At 38.1% G+C, this 27,862-nt stretch overlaps 2 protein-coding genes across 2 annotated transcripts in view; one reads left to right on the forward strand and one right to left on the reverse strand.

Moving 5' to 3' along the window:
* Positions 1–10,234: 10,234 nt before the first annotated feature.
* On the forward strand, positions 10,235–19,619 carry ube2l3b (ubiquitin-conjugating enzyme E2L 3b). The gene is made up of 4 exons (XM_056254717.1): positions 10,235–10,370; positions 12,271–12,366; positions 12,947–13,133; positions 18,449–19,619. Exons 1-4 carry the CDS (start codon positions 10,344–10,346, stop codon positions 18,601–18,603), a joined length of 465 nt encoding a protein of 154 aa, XP_056110692.1. The 5' UTR covers positions 10,235–10,343; the 3' UTR covers positions 18,604–19,619.
* A 1,164-nt stretch (positions 19,620–20,783) lies between these two features.
* Positions 20,784–27,862, reverse strand: part of ydjc (YdjC chitooligosaccharide deacetylase homolog) — a 62,004-nt gene continuing 54,925 nt past the window's right edge. Inside the window, exons 2-7 of the mRNA XM_056254713.1 lie at positions 26,754–26,823; positions 25,517–25,695; positions 24,708–24,864; positions 22,824–22,923; positions 21,981–22,158; positions 20,784–21,752 (exon numbers count right to left, since the gene is read on the reverse strand). Of these exons, the coding sequence (XP_056110688.1) occupies positions 21,398–21,752; positions 21,981–22,158; positions 22,824–22,923; positions 24,708–24,864; positions 25,517–25,680 (954 nt within the window). The 5' untranslated portion in view covers positions 25,681–25,695; positions 26,754–26,823 and the 3' untranslated portion in view covers positions 20,784–21,397. The remainder of the gene's footprint in view (positions 21,753–21,980; positions 22,159–22,823; positions 22,924–24,707; positions 24,865–25,516; positions 25,696–26,753; positions 26,824–27,862) is intronic.

Below are 27,862 nucleotides of genomic sequence, written 5' to 3' on the forward strand. Positions count from 1 at the left end.
CAAATTCAAAATCGCCTGAGAAGGTGTAAAGTCCAGGTTCAGAAAGTAAAAGTCCTCCTCAGTATTTTGTCACCTGGATTTGCTAATTAGCACAGTTTTTCAGCCAGGGGATACTAAACTAATCAGTGAAATCAGCTGGCTGAGTTCATGGGTGGAATAAACATATGGCAGGACTTTTACTTTCTGACCCCTAGACTTTACAGCTGTATGGCTAAAAAACCTGGAAGAACTGGAAGAGAGGGCAACTCTCTGAGAAAACAAAGGAAATTAACATTTGAACTCTCTCTTGTGAAGTTAGCATCACCATTTGAGACCTATGTCTCACCTCAGAATACATCTCTTTCCCCCTTCCCCCACTCCTTCTCGCTCATGCTTAGATCACCAAAATTCACCCAAAAATCTATTGGTTTAATGTGAATAATTATCATACAGTATTATACAGTACATGTTTGGTATCATTTGAAATGTCTCAGTGCGATTGATACAAATGTCTCATTCCCAAAGAAGTAAACCAAAAGGTAATAAAGTTCTTAAGAGTTTAGAGATAACTTGCACACAGAGGAGGGTGTGTCTTCCAGGCAAATGGCATTCTGCTCCCAAAAGGTGTAAACTCTGAATGCAAATTCCCATTGTTAGCAAATGTGATTTGCTAGAAGTTTCTGTCTATATAAAGAAATGCAACAAGAGGCTCAGACCAAACACCAATTGCGCATTAAAACCCCATCGTCCCGAAAGTATCCTATACCGTTCCACTGAGATCGCGATGGTCAACTGCAGCACTGATGCAGTTTGCGAGTGTAGGGCCTGACTTCTGCGCAACAATCAGATGTTCCTTATACCCACCATGGGAGGAAGATCAGCTGTGAGCTGGGACTCAAGACCAGGCACCATTTCAGTCTCAACAGATAACTCACACTCTACCGGATCAGTTCCCCACAACTGGCTTACTTACAACGATTGGACTGGGAAACCATTACCCCTTGGATGATCATTTCACAATATAAGGCTGATGTTGTCTACTGGCAACTTTTTACACACACCCAGTTGAACCAAGCCCATAACAAGGTCAGACTTCAGGTTAACGGTGTGTAATGGAACACTAACGCAGCCCATTTTGATGCCGCGCTCAAGGACATTTTCGCCAGTATATGAAGCATCAGAGAAGGGCAAAACATCATCCAGAATGAAGGACTGAGCTGACCCTGTGTCTCAAAATTTGTAAGCACTCAACAACAGAGCTGTCAGCCAAAGATACCCTGTCAGAAGAAACAACATTTCAGAACATTTCAGTAATCACACTGGTAACTTCTATAACAAAGTAAAATCTCCAGATAAGTCATTCAACTCATTTGATATTTAGAAGGAAAAATATTGATTAATACCTTGATTATAATCACTCATTACATATACATTGAAGCAGCAGTGGATTCCAATCCACCCCCTTCCCCTACCTCTACCTCTACCAATTTCTTATATAATTCATCTTTTATCACCAGTTTCTGTGCTGCTCTAAAAACCGTTATATTATAAAAGTCAGCTATTACAAGCAGATCTTTTTTCTACAACGATTGAATTCCTCCAACGCATGCAACAGCGTAAATTTGATCAAATCGAAATCCATATTAGATTTTTCAACAATATGGGACCTCCTCACCCACCAAAGTTTAAAGCAGCCAAACAAAACTTACCGATAGATCAAATAATAAAACCATTGAGTTCACAACTACGAAAAAGTGAAAGCACAAGTCCAAATTATGTTAACAGGCAGACGAGCCCCCAATTGTTATGTTCCTCCCCAGTCTAGGGGCCAGGGAAGCATTAACAAGGAAGTTTGTGACAGTTGCTCAGTTGTCACAAACTCCCTTGTTACTGCTTCCGTGGCCCCTAGACTTGGGAGGCACAAAGGTTTTAAGTACAAACTATTTACATAGAAATTCATTCTTCTTGAATTTCATGACTGAGAGCCACAGATGTAATGGCAAGCGCCTTCATTTCTGTTATTCTGTTGGTCTTGGGCACTCATCCAGCTATATGTAGGCTATGACACAACAAAAGTATGTTCACTAAGAGGAAAGTCCCTCAGTGGTTTCTCAGTTGAGAATTCAACATGAAGTTGTGTTTGGATGTGGTATAATGTTGGAGTCAAAGCAAACTTTCCAGTAACCACACTGCAATAAAGCCAACAATACAAACCACAAAGGTTCAGAAGAAAAACCCTATATTGCTCTTACTGAGAAAACCTTGGACACATGAAATATTGATTTTGAATTATTTTACTGTGTGAAAAGAAAGAGAGCGTGGAGTGATAACAATTCTAGAGAGTTGTGCACTAATAATTGTAATATATATATATATATATATATATATATATATATATATATATATATATATATATATATATATATATATATTAGTGCTGTCATATTCTAACATAAAATTCTAATATAAAAGTTTGTTTGCAAACATATGTATGCATATATATATATATATATATATATATATATATACACTCACCGGCCACTTTATTAGGTACACCTGTCCAACTGCTCATTAACACTTAATTTCTAAGCAGCCAATCACATGGCGGCAACTCAGTGCATTTAGGCATGTAGACATGGTCAAGACAATCTCCTGCAGTTCAAACCGAGCATCAGTATGGGGAAGAAAGGTGATTTGACTGACTTTGAACGTGGCATGATTGTTGGTGCCAGAAGGGCTGGTCTGAGTATTTCAGAAACTGCTAATCTACTGGGATTTTCACGCACAACCATCTCTAGGGTTTACAGAGAATGGTCCGAAAAAGAAAAAACATCCAGTGAGCGGCAGTTCTGTGGACGGAAATGCCTTGTTGATGCCAGAGGTCAGAGGTGAATGGCCAGACTGGTTCGAGCTGATAGAAGGGCAACAGTGACTGAAATAACCACTCGTTACAACCGAGGTATGCAGCAAAGCATTTGTGAAGCCACAACACGCACAACCTTGAGGCGGATGGGCTACAACAGCAGAAGACTCCACCGGGTACCACTCATCTCCACTACAAATAGGAAAAAGAGGCTACAATTTGCAAGAGCTCACCAAAATTGAACAGTTGAAGACTGGAAAAATGTTGCCTGGTCTGATGAGTCTCGATTTCTGTTGAGACATTCAGATGTTAGAGTCAGAATTTGGCGTAAACAGAATGAGAACATGGAACCATCATGCCTTGTTACCACTGTGCAGGCTGGTGGTGGTGGTGTAATGGTGTGGGGGATGTTTTCCTGGCACACTTTAGGCCCCTTAGTGCCAATTGGGCATCGTTTAAATGCCACGGCCTACCTGAGCATTGTTTCTGACCATGTTCATCCCTTTATGGCCACCATGTACCCATCCTCTGATGGCTACTTCCACCATGTCACAAAGCTCTAATCATTTCAAATTGGTTTCTTGAACATGACAATGAGTTCACTGTACTAAAATGGCCTCCACAGTCACCAGATCTCAACCCAATAGAGCATCTTTGGGATGTGGTGGAACGGGAGATTCGCATCATGGATGTGCAGCCGACAAATCTGCGGCAACTGTGTGATGCCATCATGTCAATATGGACCAAACTCCCTGAGGAATGCTTCCAGCACCTTGTTGAATCTATGCCACGAAGAATTGAGGCAGTTCTGAAGGCAAAAGGGGGTCCAACCCGTTACTAGCATGGGGTACCTAATAAAGTGGCCGGTGAGTGTATATTCTGTATATATAAATATATATATATACACTGAACAAAATTATGAACGCAACACTTTTGTTTTTGCCCCCATTTTTCATGAGCAGAACTTTTTATATGTGTAAGGACTATTTCTCTCAAATATTGTTCACAAATCTGTCTAAATCTGTGTTAGTGAGCACCTCTCCTTTGCCGAGATAATCCATCCACCTCACAGGTGTGCCACATCAAGATGTTGATTAGACAGAATGATTATGGCACAGGCAGGGGCGGAGTGGGACTAATATTCAGCCCTGGAGTTTAGACCGGCCCACTTTAGTTCCAGACCGACTATATTAAAATAATGTAATTAAACCCTCAGTATATAAGTCTGCAATAGTGCACTGTTCTGTACAGCCTTGTAATTCATTGTATTTTTCAAAAATATAATTTTCTATTCAGTGCAATAGCCGTACACAGGGTTTTATAAATACAAAGGTCCCAAAAGTGATCTGGGTTCGGGGGCATATTATTTTTCCACTGTCATTGGCAAAGAACATGTATATCTGTGTTAAATAGGAATCCATGGTAATAAAGTTATTCTCATTCTGGGCACAGTATGCAAGAATAGGCTATTGCTCTTCCTGCTCTCCTCTCTCATCTCCATCTCCTTCTCTCATTATTCTTCTCTCAGTTTCTTTATCTTTAGGTTACCTGTAAATCTCCCCTTCCCGAAGCTGAGCTTTGATTGATACTGTCTTTGCAAACTGATTATTTATGTCGGTCGTTTAAAACTTTTATCGTAAAACGGCTGTTTAGTTTAGCCACTTGCATCTTATCTCGTGAAGCGTCGCGTTGGGATTCGCGCGCGGCCGCGGCTCGCGCTTCTGTGAACATAAATCCCGCTTGCTTTGATCGGTCATCTCAAACATTTTGCCATTGCCGACGAGCGGTGTTGAGTAGCTACTGAAGCAGGTCGGTTATCGTCGCGATAAGCGAATCATTGTAGCACCAAATTAGAGTATTAGGCAATTATTTCACAAAGTTCATCATTATACAGTCAGAAAAATGACCGAGGTCCGGACCTCGGAGACCTCAATGGTGGGTACGGCCCTGAGGCTATTTGGCCGCTTGAATTTCTAGAGATTTTTTATTATTCTGGCCTTTTCAGCGCCGCCTTTGCACCTATTATCCATGTTTTGTATCTCTTATTTTTTGTTCGCACATCTGACTTTTTTTTTGTGGGGCTGCGAGAAAATAATAATAAAAAAAATAGTGGGGCTGCGCTGTGACTGGAGCATTCAACCAACTTAGTGCCATGACAACACCGGCCCTCCTGGCCAATAAAACAGACCGGCCCACCGGGAATTCTCCCGGTGCTCCCGATTACCCAATCCGGGCCTGAGCACAGGTGTGCCTTAGGCTGGCCACAATAAATGGCCACTTTACAATTTGCAGTTTTACTGTATTGGAGGGGTCCGAAAACCAGTCAGTATGGGGCTGTTTACACCTGGCCACTTCATGCGTTTTCCGTGATCGGATAGCTATCCGATCGTGAAAAGACCAGGTGTAAATGCCCTCTGAAACGCATTCGAGACGGATTTAAATCCGATCACTCAAACCACTTCAGGAGGTGGTCTGGGCCGCATTCCAGATGAAACTGGACAAGTGTAAATGCATCTGGTTGTTGAAACCACATATGTAAATTTCACTCCTCACATAAATGCTAAAAAATAAACGTGTGAGAGCGTGTTATATAGGCTATATGTCATGTTATAGTCAGATATGACGTCGCTACTGCAACACGCATTACCGCAGATGAGCAGCTGAGCATCTATTCATCAAGCCAACGTGCAAACTATCGCAAATCAAAGTGAAAGTAAGTCGCAGACGCTTAACACACTAATCATCTTCATTAAAAGTAAAGAAACGAAATTAGCTGATGATCAATAAAATGCAGCTCATATCTGTTGCTTTCGGTGACGTGCACTCCATTAAATCTGCATATAGCGCGGGAATTGAAGATCAGATTTATATCCGTTTTGCAAAAACACATTTATGTGACCAGGTGTAAATGGAATCGTTTTGATAAATCAGATAGCTATCCGATCTGAGAAAACGCATGAAGTGGCCAGGTGTAAACAGCCCCTATCTGGTGTGACCACCATTTGCCTCACGCAGTGCAACACATCTCCTTCGCATAGAGTTGATTAGGTTGTTGATTGTGGCCTGTGGAATGTTGGTCCGACCCTCTTCAATGTCTGTGCGAAGTTGCTGGATATTGGCAGGACCTGGAAAACTCTGTCGTATACGCCGATACAGAGCATCTTAAACATGCTCAATGGGTGACATGTCCGGTGAGTATGCTGGCCATGCAAGAACTGGGATGATCAGATCAGATCCTTGCAACATGGGGCCGTGGATTATCATGCTGCAACATGAGGTGATGGTCGTGGATGAATGGCACAACAATGGGCCTCAGGATCTCGTCACGGTATCTCTGTGCATTTAAAATGCCATCAATAAAATGCAACTGTGTTCGTTGTCCATAACATACGCCTGCCCATACCATAACCCCACCGCCACCATGGGCAACTCGATCCACAACGTTGACATCAGCAAACCGCTCATCCACATGACACCATACACGCTGTCTGCCATCTGCCCTGTACAGTGAAAACCGGGATTCATCCGTGAAGAGAACACCTCTCCAAAGTGCCAGACGCCATCCAATGTGAGCATTTGCCTTCTCAAGTCAGTTACAATGACGAACTGCAGTCAGGTCGAGACCCCGATGAGGACGACGAGCATGCAGATGAGCTTCCCTGAGACGGTTTCTGACAGTTTGTGCAGAAATTGTTTGGTTATGCAAACCGATTGTTGCAGCAGCTGTCCGGGTGGCTGGTCTCAGACGATCTTGGAGGTGAAGATGCTGGATGTGGAGGTCCTGGGCTGGTGTGGTTACACGTGGTCTGCGGTTGTGAGGCCGGTTGGATGTACTGCCAAATTCTCTGAAACGCTTTTGGAGAAGGCTTATGGTAGAGAAAGGACAATTCACGGGCAACAGCTCTGGTGGACATTCCTGCAGTCAGCATGCCAATTGCACGCTCCCTCAAAACTTGCGACATCTGTGGCATTGTATTGTGTGATAAAACTGCACATTTTGGCCTTTTATTGTGGCCAGCCTAAGGCACACCTGTGCAATAATCATGCTGTCTAATCAGCATCTTGATATGCCACACCTGTGAGGTGGATGGATTATCTCGGCAAAGGAGATGTGCTCACTAACACAGATTTAGACAGATTTGTGAACAATATTTGAGAGAAATAGGTCTTTTGTGTACATAGAAAAAGCCATAGATCTTTGCGTTTAGCTCATGAACAATGGGGGCAAAAACAAAAGTGTTGCGTTTATAATTTTGTTCAGTGTATATATAAATAGGCTATATATATATATATATATATATATGCACTACATACATATATATATATATATATTATATAAACACAAAGTTTTATATTAGAATTGATTAATCACGATTAATACAACATACAGTAGTGGACAACAGTGATGTCCGGAAGGGGATTTTAGATTTTAATTACCCTACAAGTTCGATTAAAAATATGAGGAAAATATTTTATATATTTTAAATATTTTCATATTTAAAAACAAAACGAACTTGGTTAAGGTATTAAGGTATCTGACAAACTTATTTGGCAAAAAAAAGGTAATTTACAGCTATACAGGTTTATTTACTATGCAAAAAAAGAAAAATGCTTCGAAAAACAAAAAGCTCACAGGAAAAAGCATACATTGTCTACATAATCAGTTATTCATATTTCATTGGTTCTCTCTTGTTTTTGCATTTGTTCATTATATCTTTGTATGACAGCCTGGCAAATATTATGTCCGTACAAATTGGATTTTTTAAATTGTGTTATCGCAATGTAATGACTGGTCCACTGAAGGCAAGTTGAGAACCCAAACGCAATTTATTTACAAACAAAAAAACATCAAACAAAAACATGGCAAGGCATGAAAACTGACCAAAAACAGGAACACAAACATAGACTTTGGAAACAAGACTACCGGAGACTGGGCATGGAACAAACAATACTCGACAAGGACACACGGCAAACATGAGGGCTTAAATACACACAGGACTAACAACAAGACAAGGGACACCTGTGAACATTTAAACCATTAACCAATGATGACAACATGACACAACAGACAAGGGAACACAAGGCAGGATCACATGACTAAAACATGGGATCACATGACAGACCAGAACCCAGGAACAAGAAACAAACCACCAAAACGTGACACACGAATAAAACAATTGCTCCAAGCACCACTACGCAATATGTTTACAAAATCTTTAACAATTTTTTTAAGAATATTTAAATAAAGGGTGAAGATGTCAATTTTCCTATAGGCAGACATTACTTTTGGCTACTACTGTATATCTGCACAAAATAACTATATATATTGCTGGAAACAGCCAAACTATTAAAACCATTATATTCCATGCTCAAACCATAATAAGAGACTTTGGAAATAATATGATTAGGTATTATTAAGATGTCAATTAACAGTAAAACAGTTTAGATTTAGTTGGGGCTTTCCTTGTGGATGCAATAATCTTAAAAGGTATCTGACCTACTTTGCTACATTGGTGCTCTAAAGGCAGCTCATCTTGAAGATTTTAAGCTGTTGGAGCAATAATTGATTATATTTACAAGCCTAAAACTGCATAAAGCAAGTCATAACTGCAATGCATTTTTGATTTTTGAAATCTAGGTCAGATCATATGCTTCAATTGTATATTCTGGCAGGCAGGTGTTTTCTTAGCATTTTCATACCTGTGTTAACATTCTTCATGCCCTGTAATCTAAGTAATTTAAGTGAATCAACTTGGAATATTAAGCATCAGTTTTACCTATTAATCCAAAATTATCTCCTGATGTTTTTGAATGCTAATCATAGCAGAAACAAGATAGTTAATGTTTCCCATCAGCAACATTACCTGAAATTGCTGAAGGGGAAGCAAGTCTGATCAAGTTGTCTCAGTCATGTGGTTTCCAGGAAACTATGGGAGAGTGCAAGCTCACTTTTTTATTGCTCCTTGGTCCAGGAAGCATGTTGGTGGTGTATATGGGCTCCTATGACAAGAAAAGATACTCAACAAATAAGCAAACTGACAAAACCACAAATTCACATGCACACAAACAAACAGCCCACACAATTAACCCAGCCCTTAACTTTTGATGTACAGACCCTGTTCAAACTGTATTTGGACATAGATAGACATTATAAGAAACGAGTGCAGTGCCCGTGCAAAATCTGTTTTTGTGAGTGTTTTTAGTAATTGTTGGTTTGGTGTGTTTGAGTGCTCATTGTGACAATTACACAGCAAAAGTTTAGTGACATGTTTATAAGTGCATGACTTAATGTTTAGCTGACAGAGTGTTTATGTCAGAATGTTTATTTTTAAATCACAAAAAGTTTAGAAAGACAGACAGATGTTCCTGTAATTTATAGATAGACTAGTTATAAATTACAGGAACATCTGTCCGTCTGAACTTTTTGTGGTATATCACAGGTTTAGGGTTCTTCACTCAATATTAAGGAACCCTTATATGCCAAAAAGGTTCTATTTATAAGGAGAAATGTCTTAAATTATTGGGGGGGGTTCTTCTAGAGATAAAGTATGTTTACAAGCTGTTTAACTTATAAAATGAAATTAAAGTAAGAAATGAATTAAAATAAAATGTATTAATTAAAACTAGATAACTAAAATGATCACATGATGGAAACCCCTAAAAGGTTAGCTATGAAGTGTCAGACAGAAACCTTTACGTTTTTATATAACCTTTTCTTCTAAGAGTGTAGATGCGTAAAATCCCACTATGTATGAAATTTGCAACGCGCTTGGAGGCTATTAGGTGGATACACGATGGAAATCCTCTGCATTTTGAACTGGAACTCCGTCCTCCCCTTGAAATTCACTCCATGAACAATAAATGCAACCAGCCTAAAAGCGGCTTGCTGGTTCTCCCAGCCTACTAGTCAGACTCACTAGACTGTTTGTTAATTTTAGAGCCAATAGCTTAAAACCATAAACCATCCCTGCGTTGTCGTTTGAGTGATGTTCAATCACTCGGAATCAAATAACCACTGAGCATTTTTGCTTACTCTGGGGTGACATCATGTGGTCACTAACTAGTACTAAACTAGAAATACGGAAAAGACACTTCCTTGTCAAGGACGTTCATTGAATTGTGTGTTGTTGTGTGTTTCTCGCTATGGTTTCTCGGCACACCTACATCCTGAAGTTCACTGAAATGATTCAGTAATTCAGTTCAATAAATTTTCGAGATAAGTAAATAATAAAGGCTGACTAAAATAGAGCTTGATTCATAACGGGAGAACCAATTCCATCCACAGTGTAATAAATTACATTTTTGTTTCGTTTTGTAATGGAAAGTACCCACTGGTGCTGACCTGAGATCAGTATTCGCGCTCTTGTCTCGCCTGTTGTGTCGGTTGTACGCGACTATTAAATCTGACTCCAGATCAACCGAAGTTTTAAAAACGCGCACGAGCTCATGATTCAATCGTTGCGCCGCGCGGTGCATTCTGGTAGTAGTTGAAAGATTCAAGATGGCGGCGAGCAGGAGACTACACAAGGTAGACGTCTAAACCTCATACTTTTTACATTGCATATAAAGAGTAACCACATACGACGACGCGATAGGGGTTTAAACATGAAGTTTAACTCGCCGGAAATGCGATTCGCTGGCTCGTTGTGGCTTGATCGACGTTGGTACGAGCGGTTCTCTCACTCGATGACTCGGCTCGCTTCGCGTTTCCAAACATGAAGGAGGAAAAGCGCCGGTGGAGGCCGCGGGACTATAGAACAGGGTTTTGGGGTCGAGTTTGGAGAGACAATGGGTCAAAGTGCCGTTAGAATAGGATTCAGTGTCTTAACAAGTCCTTTCGTTTATTGACTGCAAGTAAATGACTGCAATATAATGTATAGGATTCTAATGCGATGAGTTCCGTTAGAATAGATTTGGTTGCTTGAAACAAATCTGAATACAATAACTTTAAATTAAACGGCTGTTATAAGAACTAATGGATCATTTTAACCGAATCTTAATGTTTTAAACCCACTGCAGTGACGTTAGAGATGACTCAAAGGGACCAAACCAGCAACATCTGACAAATTTAAGCTGAAGTCGACGCTCTTTTTCCGTTTAAAGCTTAAAATAGCACAAATAATTAGACTACTTCTTTTAAAATATGTTTTAGTGTTTCAGGTGGTAAGCTGCAGTAACGCCCTTCATTAAAAACGAAACAGTAACCGACTTCACAACAAGCTTTCGCTTTATGAACTTCCGTCTTGTCTAAATCACTTCATTCCAAACACGTGAATAACCTGTTTTTAACCACCTAGATGTTTCTGTCCAATATTTTTCCGAGGTCAAACTATCTGAATGGTCTTATATTTGAGGTTTTAGGGTGTTTATGTACAGCTAGCAGACTTTTTTGTCACAATGATCATCTTAGCGAGTTTACTTCCTTATTAGATAAGATAGTTTGTAAATGGCAGTCCGCTCTCAGTGGTAATGGTAGGAAATGGGTAATCTTCACAGCCTAGGGCAATAAAAACACACTCTTTCTATAGTACCTGTTTTTCAACATGTAATTGTTGATGCTTTATTTAATACTGTATGGACCTAAGACTAGGGCTGCAACAACGTATTGATAATGAAAATAATAATCAATAACGAATTTGAACAGCTCACTCAAAACACCTCACGTCACTTTACAGGAGTGAATAACATTTCTATAGACAAAACACAACTGAAATATAGCAGTGGACACAGGCTGAGCTACTGTGGGGAACACTGCTTGAACCAAGTTGTCTAAAACACGAGACTGCTTTATATTATGGACTTCCAAGTGTTCCAACAACATTGGACAGGATGTGGAAGAATTACGTTTGTAATATAATAAGTATATGTGTATTGTGTGTACATTTATTTATTTATATATATATATTCACACACAGAAATGCCTTTTTTAATCCGATTAGTCAGAGGAATAATTGACAGATTAATAGATTTTAAATGTAATAATTAGTTGAAGCCCTATGTGGAAGTGAATAGACATCTTCGAAAGCATATGTTAGAGCAATAGTTTTCAGATATAATGTTACATGGTACTTCAAACATTTAAGGTGTGGTTTGTTGTTGTATTAATGCACACTCACTTCGGGTCAGTTATTTACAGTAAGCTGCTGAGGAAGGGGTAATTTCTCCGACTCATTAGGTCAAGACCTGACTCAGGTTACACTTGGTGTCTTGACCATAATATAAGCTGTTGGCCAATATTGTAAACTCAACTGTAATTACTAATTCATTTATTTGCACTTAATTAATGGTAATTGTGCTATAAAGAAAGGTTGTTTTATCGTAAACTCGTCCATCTCAGATTTTCTATATTTCTGCTCCACAAGCAAAAGTTGTAATAACCCACTAGTAGTATCTAACACATCCTTGTTTACAACCCTTGTTTTTATCAGGAGCTTGAAGAAATCCGCAAATCTGGAATGAAAAACTTCCGTAACATTCAAGTTGATGAATCAAACATATTGACATGGCAAGGCCTCATTGTTCCAGTAAGTTTACTAAATGTTCATATTTCATCATTCTTGCATGAATTGTATTTACATGTTATTTGCCTATGCATAGTCAAGACAAGAAATTATGTTATAAGACAGCATTAGGATTTGGAAACACAAATCTGATACATATTTGCATGTAAAATGCTTTATATATGCTAAAACAGATGCCCAAACCATGGTCTGTGGGCCAGAGATGGCTGACCTTTTATGACCTTTTATATATGAAATATGGGGGATGAGAATATAAGTGAATTCGATTTTTTTTTTTTTGTGGATATAAAGCAACATGTACTTTTGGCCCACGGCCCGCAATCAGTTTAGATTTTTGGCACTTTTATAGTATAAAGCTTGGGCACCACTGTTCTAAAACATTGCTTAGTTTCAGTATGTTCATTGTTGAACAGCTTTCAAATGCTAGACTGCATTTAGACCTGGACGATATCCGTGCTTTTCATAATGCAATCAGCCGTATCTGATCTTATACTACACGCATTCAGCCTTCTGTCCCGTTGTCAACATCCATATACAATATAGACTGAGCTGTGCTCACCTCATTTACCTTATTCTCCCACAGGACAATCCTCCATATGACAAAGGGGCATTCAGGATCGAGATCATCTTCCCTGCAGAGTACCCATTCAAACCACCGAAGATCACGTTCAAAACGAAGATCTACCACCCCAACATTGACGAGAAGGGACAGGTCTGCCTGCCTGTTATTAGTGCAGAGAACTGGAAACCAGCCACCAAAACTGACCAAGGTGAGATGTGCTGCAATATTCCTGAAACCGTCACATGAGTCACACTGCTAAAGCTCTCATGTACACTCTCGGTCATGTCGTCATGAACAAATAGAAGTCGTTGTGATGTTGTTTGTATTCACATCTGTTTATATAGTAGGCAACACCCTTAATTTCTTTTTTCAACTCATTGACTACCCAAACATTACATGGATTAATCTTTCATTTTATTTTTTTTTATTATGTTTTATGAAGAAGGGCAGGCTATGTAGTTTTCTCAGACTAAATTATAGAGATGATTTATTAGTACTGTAAAAAATAAGAATGTATATATTAATAGAAATAATCTTGATATACACTACCGTTCAAAAATGTTGGGTCAATAAGATTTGTTTAGAGAAATAATTACTTTGAATCAGCAAGGACTCATTAAATTGATCAAAAGTAGCAGTTACGACATTTATAATGTAGTGCTGCCACTAACGACTAATTTTCTAACGACTAATCTTTCGACTAATTTTTCGATTAGTCGACTAATCTAAACGACTAATTAAAAAAAAATCAAGTGTTTATTTCGTTGTGTCCATTTTATTTTGAACTCAACTGAAGGGCCAAAACATAAAATGTCACCTGTTCAAAAACATTATGTATTAACAATCTAGTGTTGTCAAAAACATCGATATTTCGATAAATATCGATACTGAAATATCTGAACGGTACCAATACTAATTTCCCGAAGTATCGATACTAGCCGAGCAGTAACTTTCACTTCTCTCAAAAGGCGCGTTGACAAACACCTTACGTGACGCACTCGTCTCATTCGCTCTGGTTAAATAGCAAAAGTGAAGTGAATGGAAAGATGGCGAGGGCGGCGCCCCCGCGACCGGCTTTGGTTGATTCCGCGAGCGGGCATGTCGGAGAATAGCGCGGACACGCGTAAAAAACACACCGCGAGCGGGCATGTCGGAGTCGGAGAATAGCGTGGACACGCACTACACACCGCGAGCGGGCATGTCGGAGAATAGCGCGGACACGAGCTAGACACACCGCGAGCGGGCATGTCGGAGAATAGCGCGGACACGAGCTACACACCGCGAGCGGGCATGTCGGAGAATAGCGCGGACACGAGCTACACACACCGCGAGCGGGCATGTCGGAGAATAGCGCGGACACGAGCTAGCCTACAAACACCGCGAGCTGGCATGTCGGAGAATAGCGCGGACACGAGCTACACACCGCGAGCGGGCATGTCGGAGAATAGCCCGGACACGAGCTACACACCGCGAGCGGGCATGTCGGAGAATAGCGCGTAGGCCTACACGCGAGCGGGCTGCGGGCACCCAACAGATTGTTTGACTATCAATAATCCCTCACATCACTCATTTTTTAAATTATTGTATATGTGAAAACAGACTTAAGGAACAGGCTCCAGGGGTAGGCTACTATTTAGCAGCAAATGCTCAGCATCAGGGGTGTTTGTTGTTTGGACAGACCTGCCCCCCCCCACTGCTAAAAAAAAAAACACTGTAACTCTTCTCATTTGAACCTTTCTGAAACATTAACCAAGATGGCCTAGTATTGTTGTTGATAAGAGTCTCTGTTGTCTCGTTTTAATTCTTAAAGTTAACATAATCTGACTGAGGAATCTTAGACAAGTAAATATTGTAACTGTGGTCAAATGTAAATTAACTGGTGCCTATTTAACTTTATTCAAAAATTATTATTTAATTCTGCAATTTTCCTTCATTAGCGATTATCATCAATTTGATTACACAGATATTAATTAAACTAAACAGCTAGACAATGGCATCTCTGAATTCAATAATGACATGCCTTTAACTGAAAATTGAATGTTTAATCTTATTATTATACATTACTGACTCTCTATCCTCCAATTTGATACTGTTAAGTGCTTTTTTGTTACAGTATATTTTAATCTTTGATAACAGTAGGTAATAAAAGTACATCATGTTAGCTCTGGTCCAATTAAAAAATATAAACAAATAGAACTCAGGACATTTTTGTTCATGTAAAATATACCTCATTGTCATGTTCTAGACTTGTTATATTTAGCTTTAAATAAAAAAAAATACCCCCTTAATATTGTGGCAGTTTTTTCTCCGTGGTATCGAAAATGGTATCGAATATCGATATTTTTCAAGGTATCATATCGAAGTTAGAAATTCTAGTATCGTGACAACACTATAACAATCTAAGCATTAAGTATCTGCATTTCCATTAGGCTATACCATATTAGTCAGAGTCCTAATCTAATCCTCTAATAACAAACATGTATGTATTACTTAAATTAGCTCTTTGTTCTGCCTTAAAAAATGTACAGTAAGCTAATAATGATTAATTTATGTACATTTCTGAAAAGCATAACTGATAACATCACTCTGAATAGTAAAGTAGATGCAATGCATTTTCTGTGAAAAGCGCTATACAAATAAATTGGAATTGAATTGAAAGAGTCTGGACTAGCCCACTATGAGTCGCGCTGAAAGCAGGCATGCACGCACGCAGTTATGTAGCTCGCGTTTACACTTGCGTGCATGGCGGGCCCGTGCCGCGGTTCGCGTGAATGTGAAAGCAACACGGACTCGGGAGCGCTTGTTCAGGAAGTTAAGTAACCTGCCTGCCCATGCGTTTTAGCTGATTATGATGCATTTAGTTAAATAAAACACATGTAAGGGATGATAGTGTTGATAATTTACCTTGGATACGCGAGAGTTGAGTCTGCAGTGTATTCGCGCATTGCGCGTGCAATCAGGGCAACACATTTGGAAATCCACTGTCTCCTCAAAAGAGTCCGTTTGAAAAACACAATATATTGACCCGTGTTCTGTTTTCTATCATGCGCCGTGCACGTTTGCGATAGCATAAGATGCACGCAAACTCAACAGGGTTCGATAGAATTGAGTGTGAAACCAGACCAACGCTGCGGGGGGCGCCGGGAACAATCGGGCGCGCGCTCGGACTCGGACCGCAGCAAACGAGCCCACTGTGAAAGCTCCGTCACTTGCCTCCGCAATTTTTCATATCAAAGCAGTGAAGGCCGGCGGGAACGTGAAGGAAAATGATAGCAGATAAACCAGCAGGGCGCGCACGGCGCACAGACTGGTGTGTGGAGGTGAATTACAGTGAGCCGTTTGTGACGGGAGACCAAAAATAAATAGGGGTCAATAGTAAAACGACACGTCGACTAAAAAAATTGCCGTTGACTAATTTGCATGGTCGATTACGTCGACTAAGTCGACTAATCGCGGCAGCACTATTATAATGTCATAAAAGATTTCTATTTCAAATAAATGCTGTTCTTTTTAACTTTGTTCATCGGGGAATGAAAAAAAAATGAAAACAATGTTTCTTGAGCAGCAAATCATCATATTAGAATGATTTCTGAAGGATCATGTGACACTGAAGACTGGAGTAATGATGCTGAAAGTTCAGCTTTGCATCACAGTGTTAAATTACATTTTAAAATATTTTAAAATAGAAAACTGTTATTTTAAATTGAAATAATATTACAGTTTTTACTGTATTTTCAAACAAATAAATACATCCTTGGTGAGAATAAGACTTCTTTTAAATGCATTAAAAAATCGTACAGACCCAAAAATTTCTCCAGGAACAGATGTTCAAACAATCTTTCAACATGTTTGTGATCGTTTTACGGCATTCGTGTAATGTCACGCATTTCTTCAGAAAACTAGATTACTCTTACCAAGTTAAATCATGCAGTACTAAATTACTAGTTTATAAAGTTGTTTTGGGTGTTTTTTTGGGATTTTACTCAGTTTTGTATTGTGGGTGTATTATTGATTATATTAAAGTACACTGTAAACTCAGAGAAGTTGGCAGAACTCAAAAAAAATGTGAGGTAATAAGTTAAATCAATTTTTAAGTTAAGAAATTCAAAGTTTAAGCAAGCAGAGTTGAGTAAGCTAATTCATACATTTAACTTAAATTATCATGAAATCTCAACTTGCCTAGCTTTAAGTAGCTAATTGAGTGAATGCTAACTTGCTAATTGGAAACACAATTCTGTAATAGCATTAGCATAGCAATTGCTGAATAAGTACAGCAATATAAAACATTTAACATATACCTGTTCTCAAACCAAGCTAATGCTCCACTCGTCACCATAATGGTAACCCCAATAAATCCAACATTAAACATTTCTAAGGGTGTATTCACACCTGCCTTGTTTGGTTCGATTGAATCGAACTCTAGTTCGTTTCCCCTCTTGGTGCGGACCTTTTGGGCAGGTGTGAATACAGCAATCGAACTCGGGTGCGGACCAAACAACCGAACCGAGACCCAGCTGAAGAGGTGGTCTCGGTACGGTTCCAAACGAACTCTGGTACGGTTCGTTTACGGTGTGAACATGAACCGACCCAATTGCAAGAAAGCACTGCGCCTTTGAGTTAACAGGCTTCCGTAGTCGGAGTTGCGTTATGGGAAAGTGATCTGTTGTAGCCTACTACATTACATCTGTTTCGCGTCTCTCTGCGCGTCGTGTGTGCATCATTGGAATGGAATGAATGAATGAGTGTGTGCATCCATACATTCACATACAGAGCGTTCTCTTTAGTCTAATCGCGCATAGATGCAAAAAAAAAAAAAAGCATTTGCAGTTCATATAATGTAACGATAGTTACAATACAAGGATGATGCTGCGTTAATTTACGTTAAGCCTTTTTTGCACTTCCTGATTTCCCTACTTGAGAATCCTTGTCCAATGAATGGACGACCTTAGCACACGTGTGGTTTTGTTTACAAATTTTGGTTCACTTGCAAAAAGAGCAGTGTGAAAGCGAACCGTACCAAAAAAAAACAAAAAAACAATGTATTTGGTCCGGACCAAAGCAAGTGAACTATCGGACTTTCCTGGTGTGAATACACCCTAAATCCCCCCACTTTACATTAATCTTGCTAAAAAAAACACATTATAAAACGCCTAATTTTAGCATTTACTCTCCCTTTTGAGTGTCATCATCATGGCAAAGCATGCTGGGAAATAGAAATCCCAGCCCAGTTTCAGTTAAATTGAAGTTTGTCTAAATTAAAAGAAACAAGTTCATAAAACTCAAAACAATGAAGAAATTCAGATGACTTAAAATGTGTCTCTTTTGTGAGCTCACAGAAAAATGAAGTTCTAAATACTCATAAAAGTTACCTTGATTGAACTAATTTGTTTAATTTAAGTTTACCCTACTCAAATCAGTGAATAATTTTGAGCGTTAGGGTTTACAGTTTCGTATAGTACATTCTTATGAATAATGGGGTTCTTATTTCCTGCCTAACCAGCATTCTTTCCCCTTCTTTTACAGTAATTCAGTCGCTCATTGCCCTGGTGAACGACCCACAGCCAGAACACCCTCTGAGGGCCGACCTAGCAGAAGAATACTCAAAAGACCGTAAAAAATTCTTTAAGAATGCAGAAGAGTTTACAAAGAAACACGGCGAAAAGCGGCCAGTGGACTAACAATACCAGACAAGTGTGTAGCCCCAGACCCCCCCTACTCCTCTGATCCTCTTCCCCTCGCTCTACTACCTTCCTCCCAATACCCAATTGCCATCCTCTATCCCTCCCTCCCGCTTTCCCTCCTTCTCCTCTCCTTTCCACGTGTCACTCTAGTCAAGCTGGAGAAGTACTGCGCAGCTGCAGCCTCCGTCTTGAAGCAGGACACCGTGAGGACATCCGAGTTTCTGGTGTTAGCTTGAGGCCCTTACTAACTTTTTACTATGTTGTTTTTTTTTTTTTCTGAAGTTTGAAAGCATAAATTTGTTGTTAGAGGATAACTTAAGAGAAAGAAGTTGGAAATTGTACAGGGCGTTTCAGTTATGAATGCTGTTTGACCCTTTTGTAATGAGAAAATGAATCATTGCATTATTACACAAAACTTTCAGAAATTACTTTTGGAAGTGACAGTTCATTTAAAACCAGATGGATTGTAATTTATCATGTATATTATTATTATTATTATGTTGTTCCCTCTTCTTACATGTGTGTTCTTTGATTTCCACAATACAAAACAAAACGGAGACATTGAGGAGGAATGGAGGTTAGCCAGCTGGAGGATTTCAGCGAGGGCAAGCGATTATTTTTCATATAACCCTTTTACTTTCACTGCACTTGTTGGGTTGCACGGTATGTCTGAGGAACAGGCTACTTTCAGCCCCTTTCCAAGCCTCGAATCGGCAAAACCACTGTAGAGTCAGAAACAAAGGCTGATATTGCTATGAAATACTTTTGTTTCACAAATGAAAAAGGAAGGATGAAAACAATGCTATTTGTGTGAGTGAACGTAATTTTCCATGATGATGATCACTCATTTTAAACATCTCTCTTTTAACGTGTTTCATAGGAGATTCTTGTATATTATTGATTATTTGGGTTTAAACAGGGAAATGGCCCCTAGATTTACAGAGATGTACGCTACTGAAGAATATTATTCTTATTTTCTCCCAACACAGAATAAACGCAGTAGTTGACCGTGAGTTTTCTAGAACATTCTCTTTAAAGTATATTATTCAATCTGTCAAGAGTTTAACTTTGGTTTTGACGCCACGCTTTATAATGCAAACTCGACGAGGTTCTTTGGGCTTTCTTTCGTTCAAGATATTTAAGTAATATTTGCTTATGCATTTGGGTGAAATCTCTTGCAGTATGCCTCAAATAAGCCCCTTGCTCTCTTCACAGTGTCATTTTCTTCTTCTTAAAGGCTTATTTTTGTGCAGACTTTAAAAACACTCCCTTTTGTGTACCAAAATAAAAGAGGAAGACCAAGCACGGATACCTGTTATACTCAAACATTGGCTAAATTAACTTTTTTTCTCTCTCAGGTTCTACCTCTTAAAATCAACCAATCAAAATATTTTTTCTGGGATGCCCCAGTTTAAATGAGCATTACGGATTTGTGCGATGAAATTAAATTCTAAAAGAGTTCAGCGATTGTTTAACCTGAATATATTAGCATTAGTAAACGATATATTTATGAAGACTACTACTTAAAGTCCGAACTGTTGCTTCAATTACAGCTTACATCTGAAATGCCATTAATGGCCTGAATTTAATATACACAGGTTATAAACATGTTAACCCTAATATGTGACAAAAGGTTGAACTCCCCAAATAAAGGCTATTTTGACCTAGTTCTGAATGAGTTTCAATAGGATGGGTGATCAGTGTACAAATACATACATACAGGTGAAACTCGAAAAATTAGAATATCGTGCAAAAGTTCATGTATTTCAGTAATTCAAATTCAAAGGTGAAACTAATATATTTAGTATATAAAACTATATACATATGCATGATTATACTTTTCAGAGGGCCGACATTTCTGTATTTAAAATCCTTTTTTTTTATTGATTTCATGTAATATTCAAAATTTCTGAGATTTTGAATTTGGGGTTTTCATAAGCTGTAAGACATAACTTTTGCACGATATTCTAATTTTTCGAGTTTCACCTGTATATTGCACATGCACAAATACATTTCTATGGTGCCATTGGCTGGTCTAAAGTTCTGGTGTTAATCAAAAGTACATAAAAGATAAAGTACCAAATTGATGTGCTTGTACAATACGGTATTTACTTTCGACTCTAAAGCATAATACTTGTTCCAAAGCCTTTTTTCAAGTTCCACAAAGAAATCCAGAGTAAATGGTACTGTGCTTTTAATTCAAGTTAATAAAAATATCATAAATACATTCATTAAAAACATTGTACCCAAAAAACACCATTGAATTTTTAAATATAAAGTAATCGCTACATGTTATGTTGAGTTAAAATCTTCATATAGTATGTTACAGTCATAAATACAGATTGCTATTGGATTCTCTGCAATATTTGAGAGAGAAATTTCAGCTCAAATGAGGCAAAAGTTTTCTAATCAAATCCAATTAAAATGGCACCTTCCTATTATAAGAACTGGTCTGGAGCAGCTCTCCGTCTTAAAGTGAATGGCTGTTTTTAAAAAAAAAACTTAAAATACAATTTAAAAAAGGTCAATCTAATAACTTAGGTTTTTGTTGAAAAATTGGTATAATATTCTTGTTTTGGCTGTACTTTAACAGGCAGTAGCTTCAAATAGTTTAGTATGGGCTTTGTAAGCAGCACAGATAAACTGAATGCTGATTTTCTGCCTTTTCCCAAACCAAGCATTCATACTATAATATAAATAATTGATCTTTTGAGGTATGGGTCAAGATCTTATTTCCTAACAGCAGACATTCATTCGGTTTGAAACGCCCCAAATACTCTGCTTTAAGTGTTTAAAAGTCTTTAAAGGCACAGAGGTGGATCCCCTGTTGCCTGTAGTAGTGAAGCACCAAAGGGTCCCTCAAAGTATTCAGCTCGTGCAGTCGGTCTGCAGACTGTGAGAAGTCATCTGGTCCTTCTCCACATCCACCCTGCTGATGCTGACTTGGATATCCTGGATGCACCATAAGCTCTGCTGTAACTGGTCGATAGGAGTCGGTCGCGGCGTCATCGGACTGCGTCAGTATTAATGGGGAAGTCACGGCTTCATCCAGTGAAGCTTCCAGCGCGAAGCCCAAAGCGCGTTTTAGGTTGGGCACAGACATGTTCTTACCCATGGTGCTTAGGCCCAGGTATACATCAGGCCACCTGAGGAGTCATACAAAGGATTTAGTTGATTAGATTTCATGCATATTGTGTTTATACTGTGCCTGCTTATGTGAAGGACAAAATCGACTATTTATAGACTATTCAATGTTCATGTGTTTTGAAGGCGGCGATGAACTGATAACTACGCAAGGATATTGAAGACTAAAAAAAACATCTGAGAAATCTTGGAAAGCAAATGCTGATCCTTTAAAATGTTGCATCACAAACCTAATTCCATGGCGATGAAAGACCTCGATAGATTCAAGGGCATCTTTTTTAACCCGTGTGTTGAAGTCTCGCAGATGTGATGGGAGGAAGGTGCAGGATTTAAGATCAGGTTCTATTGGGACCCGTGTGTAGGTGACCCCGAAATCAGAGAGAACTTGGGCGAACACCTCTCGCACCTCTGAAAACAATGGGGAAAAAAGTTCAATATGAAAAGAAGACAACGTAACAAGGAAATGTAATATTTGTATTCAGCAAGGGAACATTAAACGGATTAAAAGTGACAGTAAAAGCATTTAAAATATTACAAAAGGTTGGTGAACATAAGTGACATTAAAAACCGTTACCAACCTAAAACTTATAAATGATACACGTATAAAGAATAAAGGTTCCAAAAGGGGAGTTTTGCAGCGATGCCATGATGAAAATAAAGAATGTTTATGGTTAAGAGTATGGTGTAGTTCAAATAAAACACTGACACACAGGCGGACTGATTGGCAGCCATTAGAAGGTATTAATAGTTATTAGTATTGGCTCTGCACCCCTATACCTAAACTCACACTACTTCAGACCTATATGCACTCTAGAAGCTTGCGTTCTGCAAAAAACGGCACAAAATGGCTTTCACAGACCTTTCCCTGGACTGTTCCCTGCTGGTGGAACGACCAGCCTAACTCAACCCGAGCCGCTGAGTCTTTTGCCACTTTCAAGAAGTGGCTAAATACGCATTCAGAACTAGGTTGATTGCTTCTATTGCTCTACTCATTTGTAAGTCGCTTTGGATAAAAGCGTCTGGTAAATGATTAAATGTAGATGTAAGGTGAAAAGGGTTGTTCAAACAGTTACCTGGCAGCACGTGCACATGCTGATGGCCGTCCATATGGTAGGGCATGTGGCCAACCAGTTCACAAAAACGATTTACCTGGGCTCTGAGCTCCACCTCCACCTTATAAACAGACAAAACAACACAGGAAAACAAGTGTTTTAAATGGTAGTGCTGTGTTTGGCTCTGAAGTCTGAAACTTTCAAATGGTTTCATACCGTATATTTAAAGAATTTATGGAAAATTGGCTTATCCTTGATGTTTGCAAATCAAAAGGTTGGTTGCACTTTATTTTACAGTACGTGCACTTTCAATGTACTAAAAGTATCCTTACCCACTAAAGTACTGAGTAGTGTAACTGTAAGGTAACTACATGGGTTAATTTAAGGTTTAGGGGTAGGTCCAGGGTTGGTACCTAGTTAGTGTCATTTACTACAATAAGTACATAGCATGTTCATGTGAAACAGGACTGTAAAATAAAGTGCTACCAACAGGTTAATTTGTAACAAAAAACATACTGGAAAAACTTCCTCCACAGCCCAATAACATCTATTGAAACTAAGCTTTATTAATAAAAGAAAACGGTCAAAGAGAAGGTGAAAATGGTAAATGATGTGAAAATATTATACATGTTTTGGGCACAAACCCTCTTGACTAACATTAGTGAACTTTAAAAAAAAAATTAATGATAAAAATTATGAAATTATCTTTATTGGTATTTATTATTTGCATTTAGGAATTCTTGTTTTTAATAGGCCTTTATTGGATATATAAGTTCAACAATACCACACGAGCAAGAGTGCTGTTTTCCCGAATATCAGCACGATTACAAATGTGGAAATAATCCATCAGTTCAATAAACAAGTAATCAATATTAGGCAACTTACTTTTTAGACAATTTTTTAAACACAGAATATTGTCTGTTTTTGTCTATTTCGGCAATAAAAATAGTTCCAAACAAATCCAAATGTGTCTCTGACGGTTTTAGTTTCATATTTAAAAGTATCATATCAGTGTTTCCATAATTACACTTCACTATATTTAACCCTCTGCTATGGTGTTGTTCGGTCATTTTAGACAGAATTTTGTTGTTGTTGTTGAAATTTTTAAAATCGCTACTTCATTGGAATGGTACGAAACTCTGTGACATTTGCGGCAGTCGCTATGTGACCAGAAGAAACAATCGTGGACTTGATTCGAAAAAGCTAAATGGTTGTAAAAAAAAGTCTCACACTTTTGTTGTTCGCGGATTTTTGACCGCCATAATAAATAAATGGGAAATATTAAACAAAAATACAGAGAATTTTCACGATGTAGAGAAAAGTGCACAGGGGTGAAACTCTCAAATATCAAGAGTGCAAAATAGACACATTCCACTATTAATGAACAAAAATGCTGAATATTACACTGATTTTACTGAAAATAAAAAAAAGTTACATTTCACTTGGTCGGTCATCATCCTGCAAGAAAGACTGTACGCGCTTGCTGTCATTCCAACCAGACATTATGAGATTGTTGGATAAGGATAAACTTGTCTGGAGCTTTTGGAGCACTCCGTCATCGGAAAGCCAAGGTCTATTTGTATTCATATTGTATTAGTACTAATTCCTATTACATCCATTATCTAATCCCTCTTCTCTTTGCTCTCAATGGTTATAGAGATAGAATTTGTTTATAAATCGAATATTAAGTGTGAAATATGAGATAACATTATAACAGAGATAATAAAGTAATTGCAGTCGCATTGTTTTTCTCCAACAAAGGCCACCTCTGATATAACATGAATACAATCCTATTCACTGTGATGTAAACAGTGTCACATAGACGCTGCCATAGCAGCGTTATGGTTTAAATTTACTCCCATGTGCTTTTTGGTTTGGACTTTATGGGTGCGTGTTCCTGTGTACCTCTGACATCTTGAGCTGACCACTCTGCAAAACTTCCCTGAAGCCCATCTTCCCATGGAAGAACCCATCCTTGTTGAGGATTGTTGAGCCCTTCAGTTCCTGAGACACTGGAAGACCCTCCGAGAGATTTGCATGGAGTCCGATGGGGATGTGATACCTGTGCGTGAGAAGCAGTGTTATTTTAGATACTATTATTGATTTTAATAATATTTTGAAGTCTTTTTTGTCTTTATGTTTCATTTTAATTATAGGTGTAGTACTTTTTTTTTTTTTATATATATATATATATATATAACTGGTGAGTATTTTTAAGTAACACCACAGGCACAGTGTGATCTCACCATGGGAAAACCTCAGAGTAAAACTGGGAGTTGTGAAAAATATAATACACCGGTGTTTGCCAGATGAGAAGTTTATCTATGTATCATCTTTTTAATCTTTTAATTCGTTTTATAACTGTGTCATATATCTCTTTTAATTTCTTTTATAACTGTTTTAATTTTCCTTGCTTTTAATTAGTAATTATTTTAAATCCTTTCCGTAAAGCACTTTGAATTGCCATAGTGTATGAAATGTGCTAAATAAACTAGCCTTGCCTTGGTGCAAAGACATGAAGAGTACATTAACATCTGTACTTCTACCCTGTCCTGTTTTTTTATTTATTTACAAGTAGGCCTAATCTTATCTTTGGCAACAGGTTTAACAGGCTCACATGTCATAAGGGAGAGTATCACAATACTCAGACTAGGATATCAGATTTCATATTTATCTGCTTAAACCAAACGTAGTTTAGAAATCAGCTGCTGTACCTTTTGGCCAGGTCTGCCGCGTGCTTCGCTGAGACTGCATTCACCAGAAGAGAGACATTGGAGATCGCACCAGCTCTGAAGCAATCCACAATCCCTTGATTTCTTCTCTCGCAGTAGCCAAAATCATCTCCCGTCACCACCAGCTTCACCTTGGGTTGAGGCATCTTCTCCTCGCCTTGCTGATGAAAAAGAAGATCAACCAATATTGATTTGATTGAAATTATTCTGCTTTTTTTTCTTTCTTTCTTTTTTTTTTTTACAATTAGAAGAATTCTGTTTTTTTTTTTACATAATGATAATAACTAATGGATCTTTAGACTTTACTACAGAATTAAATTATTTTATAAATAATAATAATTGTTGCTACTTCTGGAGTTATATGAAATTGTTTTGCCTGATCTAAAAGGCCACAAATTTATTTTCATATTTGTTTGTTTTAGGCTTTCTAATTGTAAAGATATTCATACTTTAAAATAAATTGCTGATTTCTTTTAATGATTATTTTTATGCTAAACAGAATTCTAATTGGTTTTTTTTTTTACTTTTTGACAATAATAACTAATGTATAATTAGACTAAATATTATTAATTAACGTAATAAATTTTATTTATGCCAATTGTTGATTAAAATGTTGAGAAAGTAGGCAATCAACGCAATAAATAAGTTACTCTACCTGTTGTTTTGTGTCACTCTTTAGAGACTCATCAAACGGTGAGGATTAAATGTAAAATGTCCGGGGGAGATATATATCTATAAAACCGATTATCTATCTCTAAAAAAATAAAATTCAAACCGAACAGAAAAGTCTTGGGTGAATCGTCTTGAGATGGAAGTACAAGTCATTCACACAACAGGAAACAAAATGACACACGTCATTCCAACATCATATGTTTAAAAGCGAATCGAAAGGTCAGTTTTAAACGCGAGTCTCGGTTCGGTTGCGGGAAAGCTGCTTATCACAACCGGGAAATCACCGGCGAATAAGATAGATCTAGAAGTCTGCCTCCTTATTCACTTCATCCGTGTTAACACGAACAGCTGCCACTGCCTAAGTTACCCATGATGACCACATTCAGGTAATCGCATCTACAGATATACACAGCCCAATGACAAACTCGGTTTAATCTATTAGTAGCCGGGATTCTAAGATTCAAACATATATCTTATCATTTCAATGGGACGAAATCTGTTTTGTAATATACGCATAGCTAATAGTAATAATGTAGTAATCGCTTACCCATTTTATTGCGAGGTTTTTGCCATTAGTCCATTTTTATACTGTACCCATCCAACACAGCGCGGAGCGACTGACCGACCGAAGACATTAATGCAATTTCCTTTTCCGGAGTTGCAGCGCCCTCTACAGGATGTCAATAAAACAACGCCACATGTACAAATAGGCCCATGTACTGTAGTTTCCAAATCCTGGTGGATGTAGAATATAGATATATAAAGCATATTTGATGAAGTTTTTAAAAACGTTTACCCTATATGTGTTAAAGTCAAGAATCTAGAACCCCACTGAATCTTTTCTAAAAGTATTTTTTATACTGCGAGAGATCAAGAGATAGGCTATACTTTTGAAGCTGAATCTTAAAATTTCACATACACAAAGTATATCTTATTTTAATATATTTTACACTACTCCTTAATATTCAAATGCATCCTAGGAAGAATAGAGACTGAATAAAAAGTATTTTTGAGAAATAACAAAGAGTTAAAATAAAATATTGCAAACATTTATGGAAGTTTATTTTTTTATTTTTTTATTTAGATATTAATTATTAATGGGGGTGGGGGTGGGGGTGGGGGTGGGGGTGGAGCCCACTCTTTCAATCCAAACACCCCCATCCCATCCCATCCCCGGAATGTGATTTTATCCGAGGGGGATAAAGATATAAGAATTGTTTGCCCCCACATGAATCACATAGCATCCAATGGGCAAACAAATAAACTGCCTGACTAATCCTTGTAAAATAAGCATAAGCTTAATTTCAGTTGACAATGATTTATTTTTATAGGTACAAAATAAAGTAGTGGAACACACCATTTTGTGGAAATTGATTATTTAATAAGCTGTAGTGGAGAGCGGGGCTAGTTGTCACAAGCGCTATATCTTAGTATCTCTAATGTTTTGAGGCTAAAGTCTAAAATTAGGACTGCACTTTACAGTCTTGGCTAAGCAAAGGGAAATACAATAAAACATTTGGATACATTAAGCCAAGGTTAATGAGGTACATTTAACCAAATAGTTGAACTGTGCAGGTTGTCACACACTGAAAAAAAAAAAATAGACACAATTTTCAATCCAAAATTGCTAGTAAATTTCACAATTGATTACAAAGA

This window comes from Rhinichthys klamathensis, unplaced genomic scaffold, assembly GCF_029890125.1.
Source record: "Rhinichthys klamathensis goyatoka isolate OS25496 unplaced genomic scaffold, OSU_Roscu_1.1 h1tg000114l_1, whole genome shotgun sequence".
NCBI lineage: Eukaryota > Metazoa > Chordata > Actinopteri > Cypriniformes > Leuciscidae > Rhinichthys > Rhinichthys klamathensis.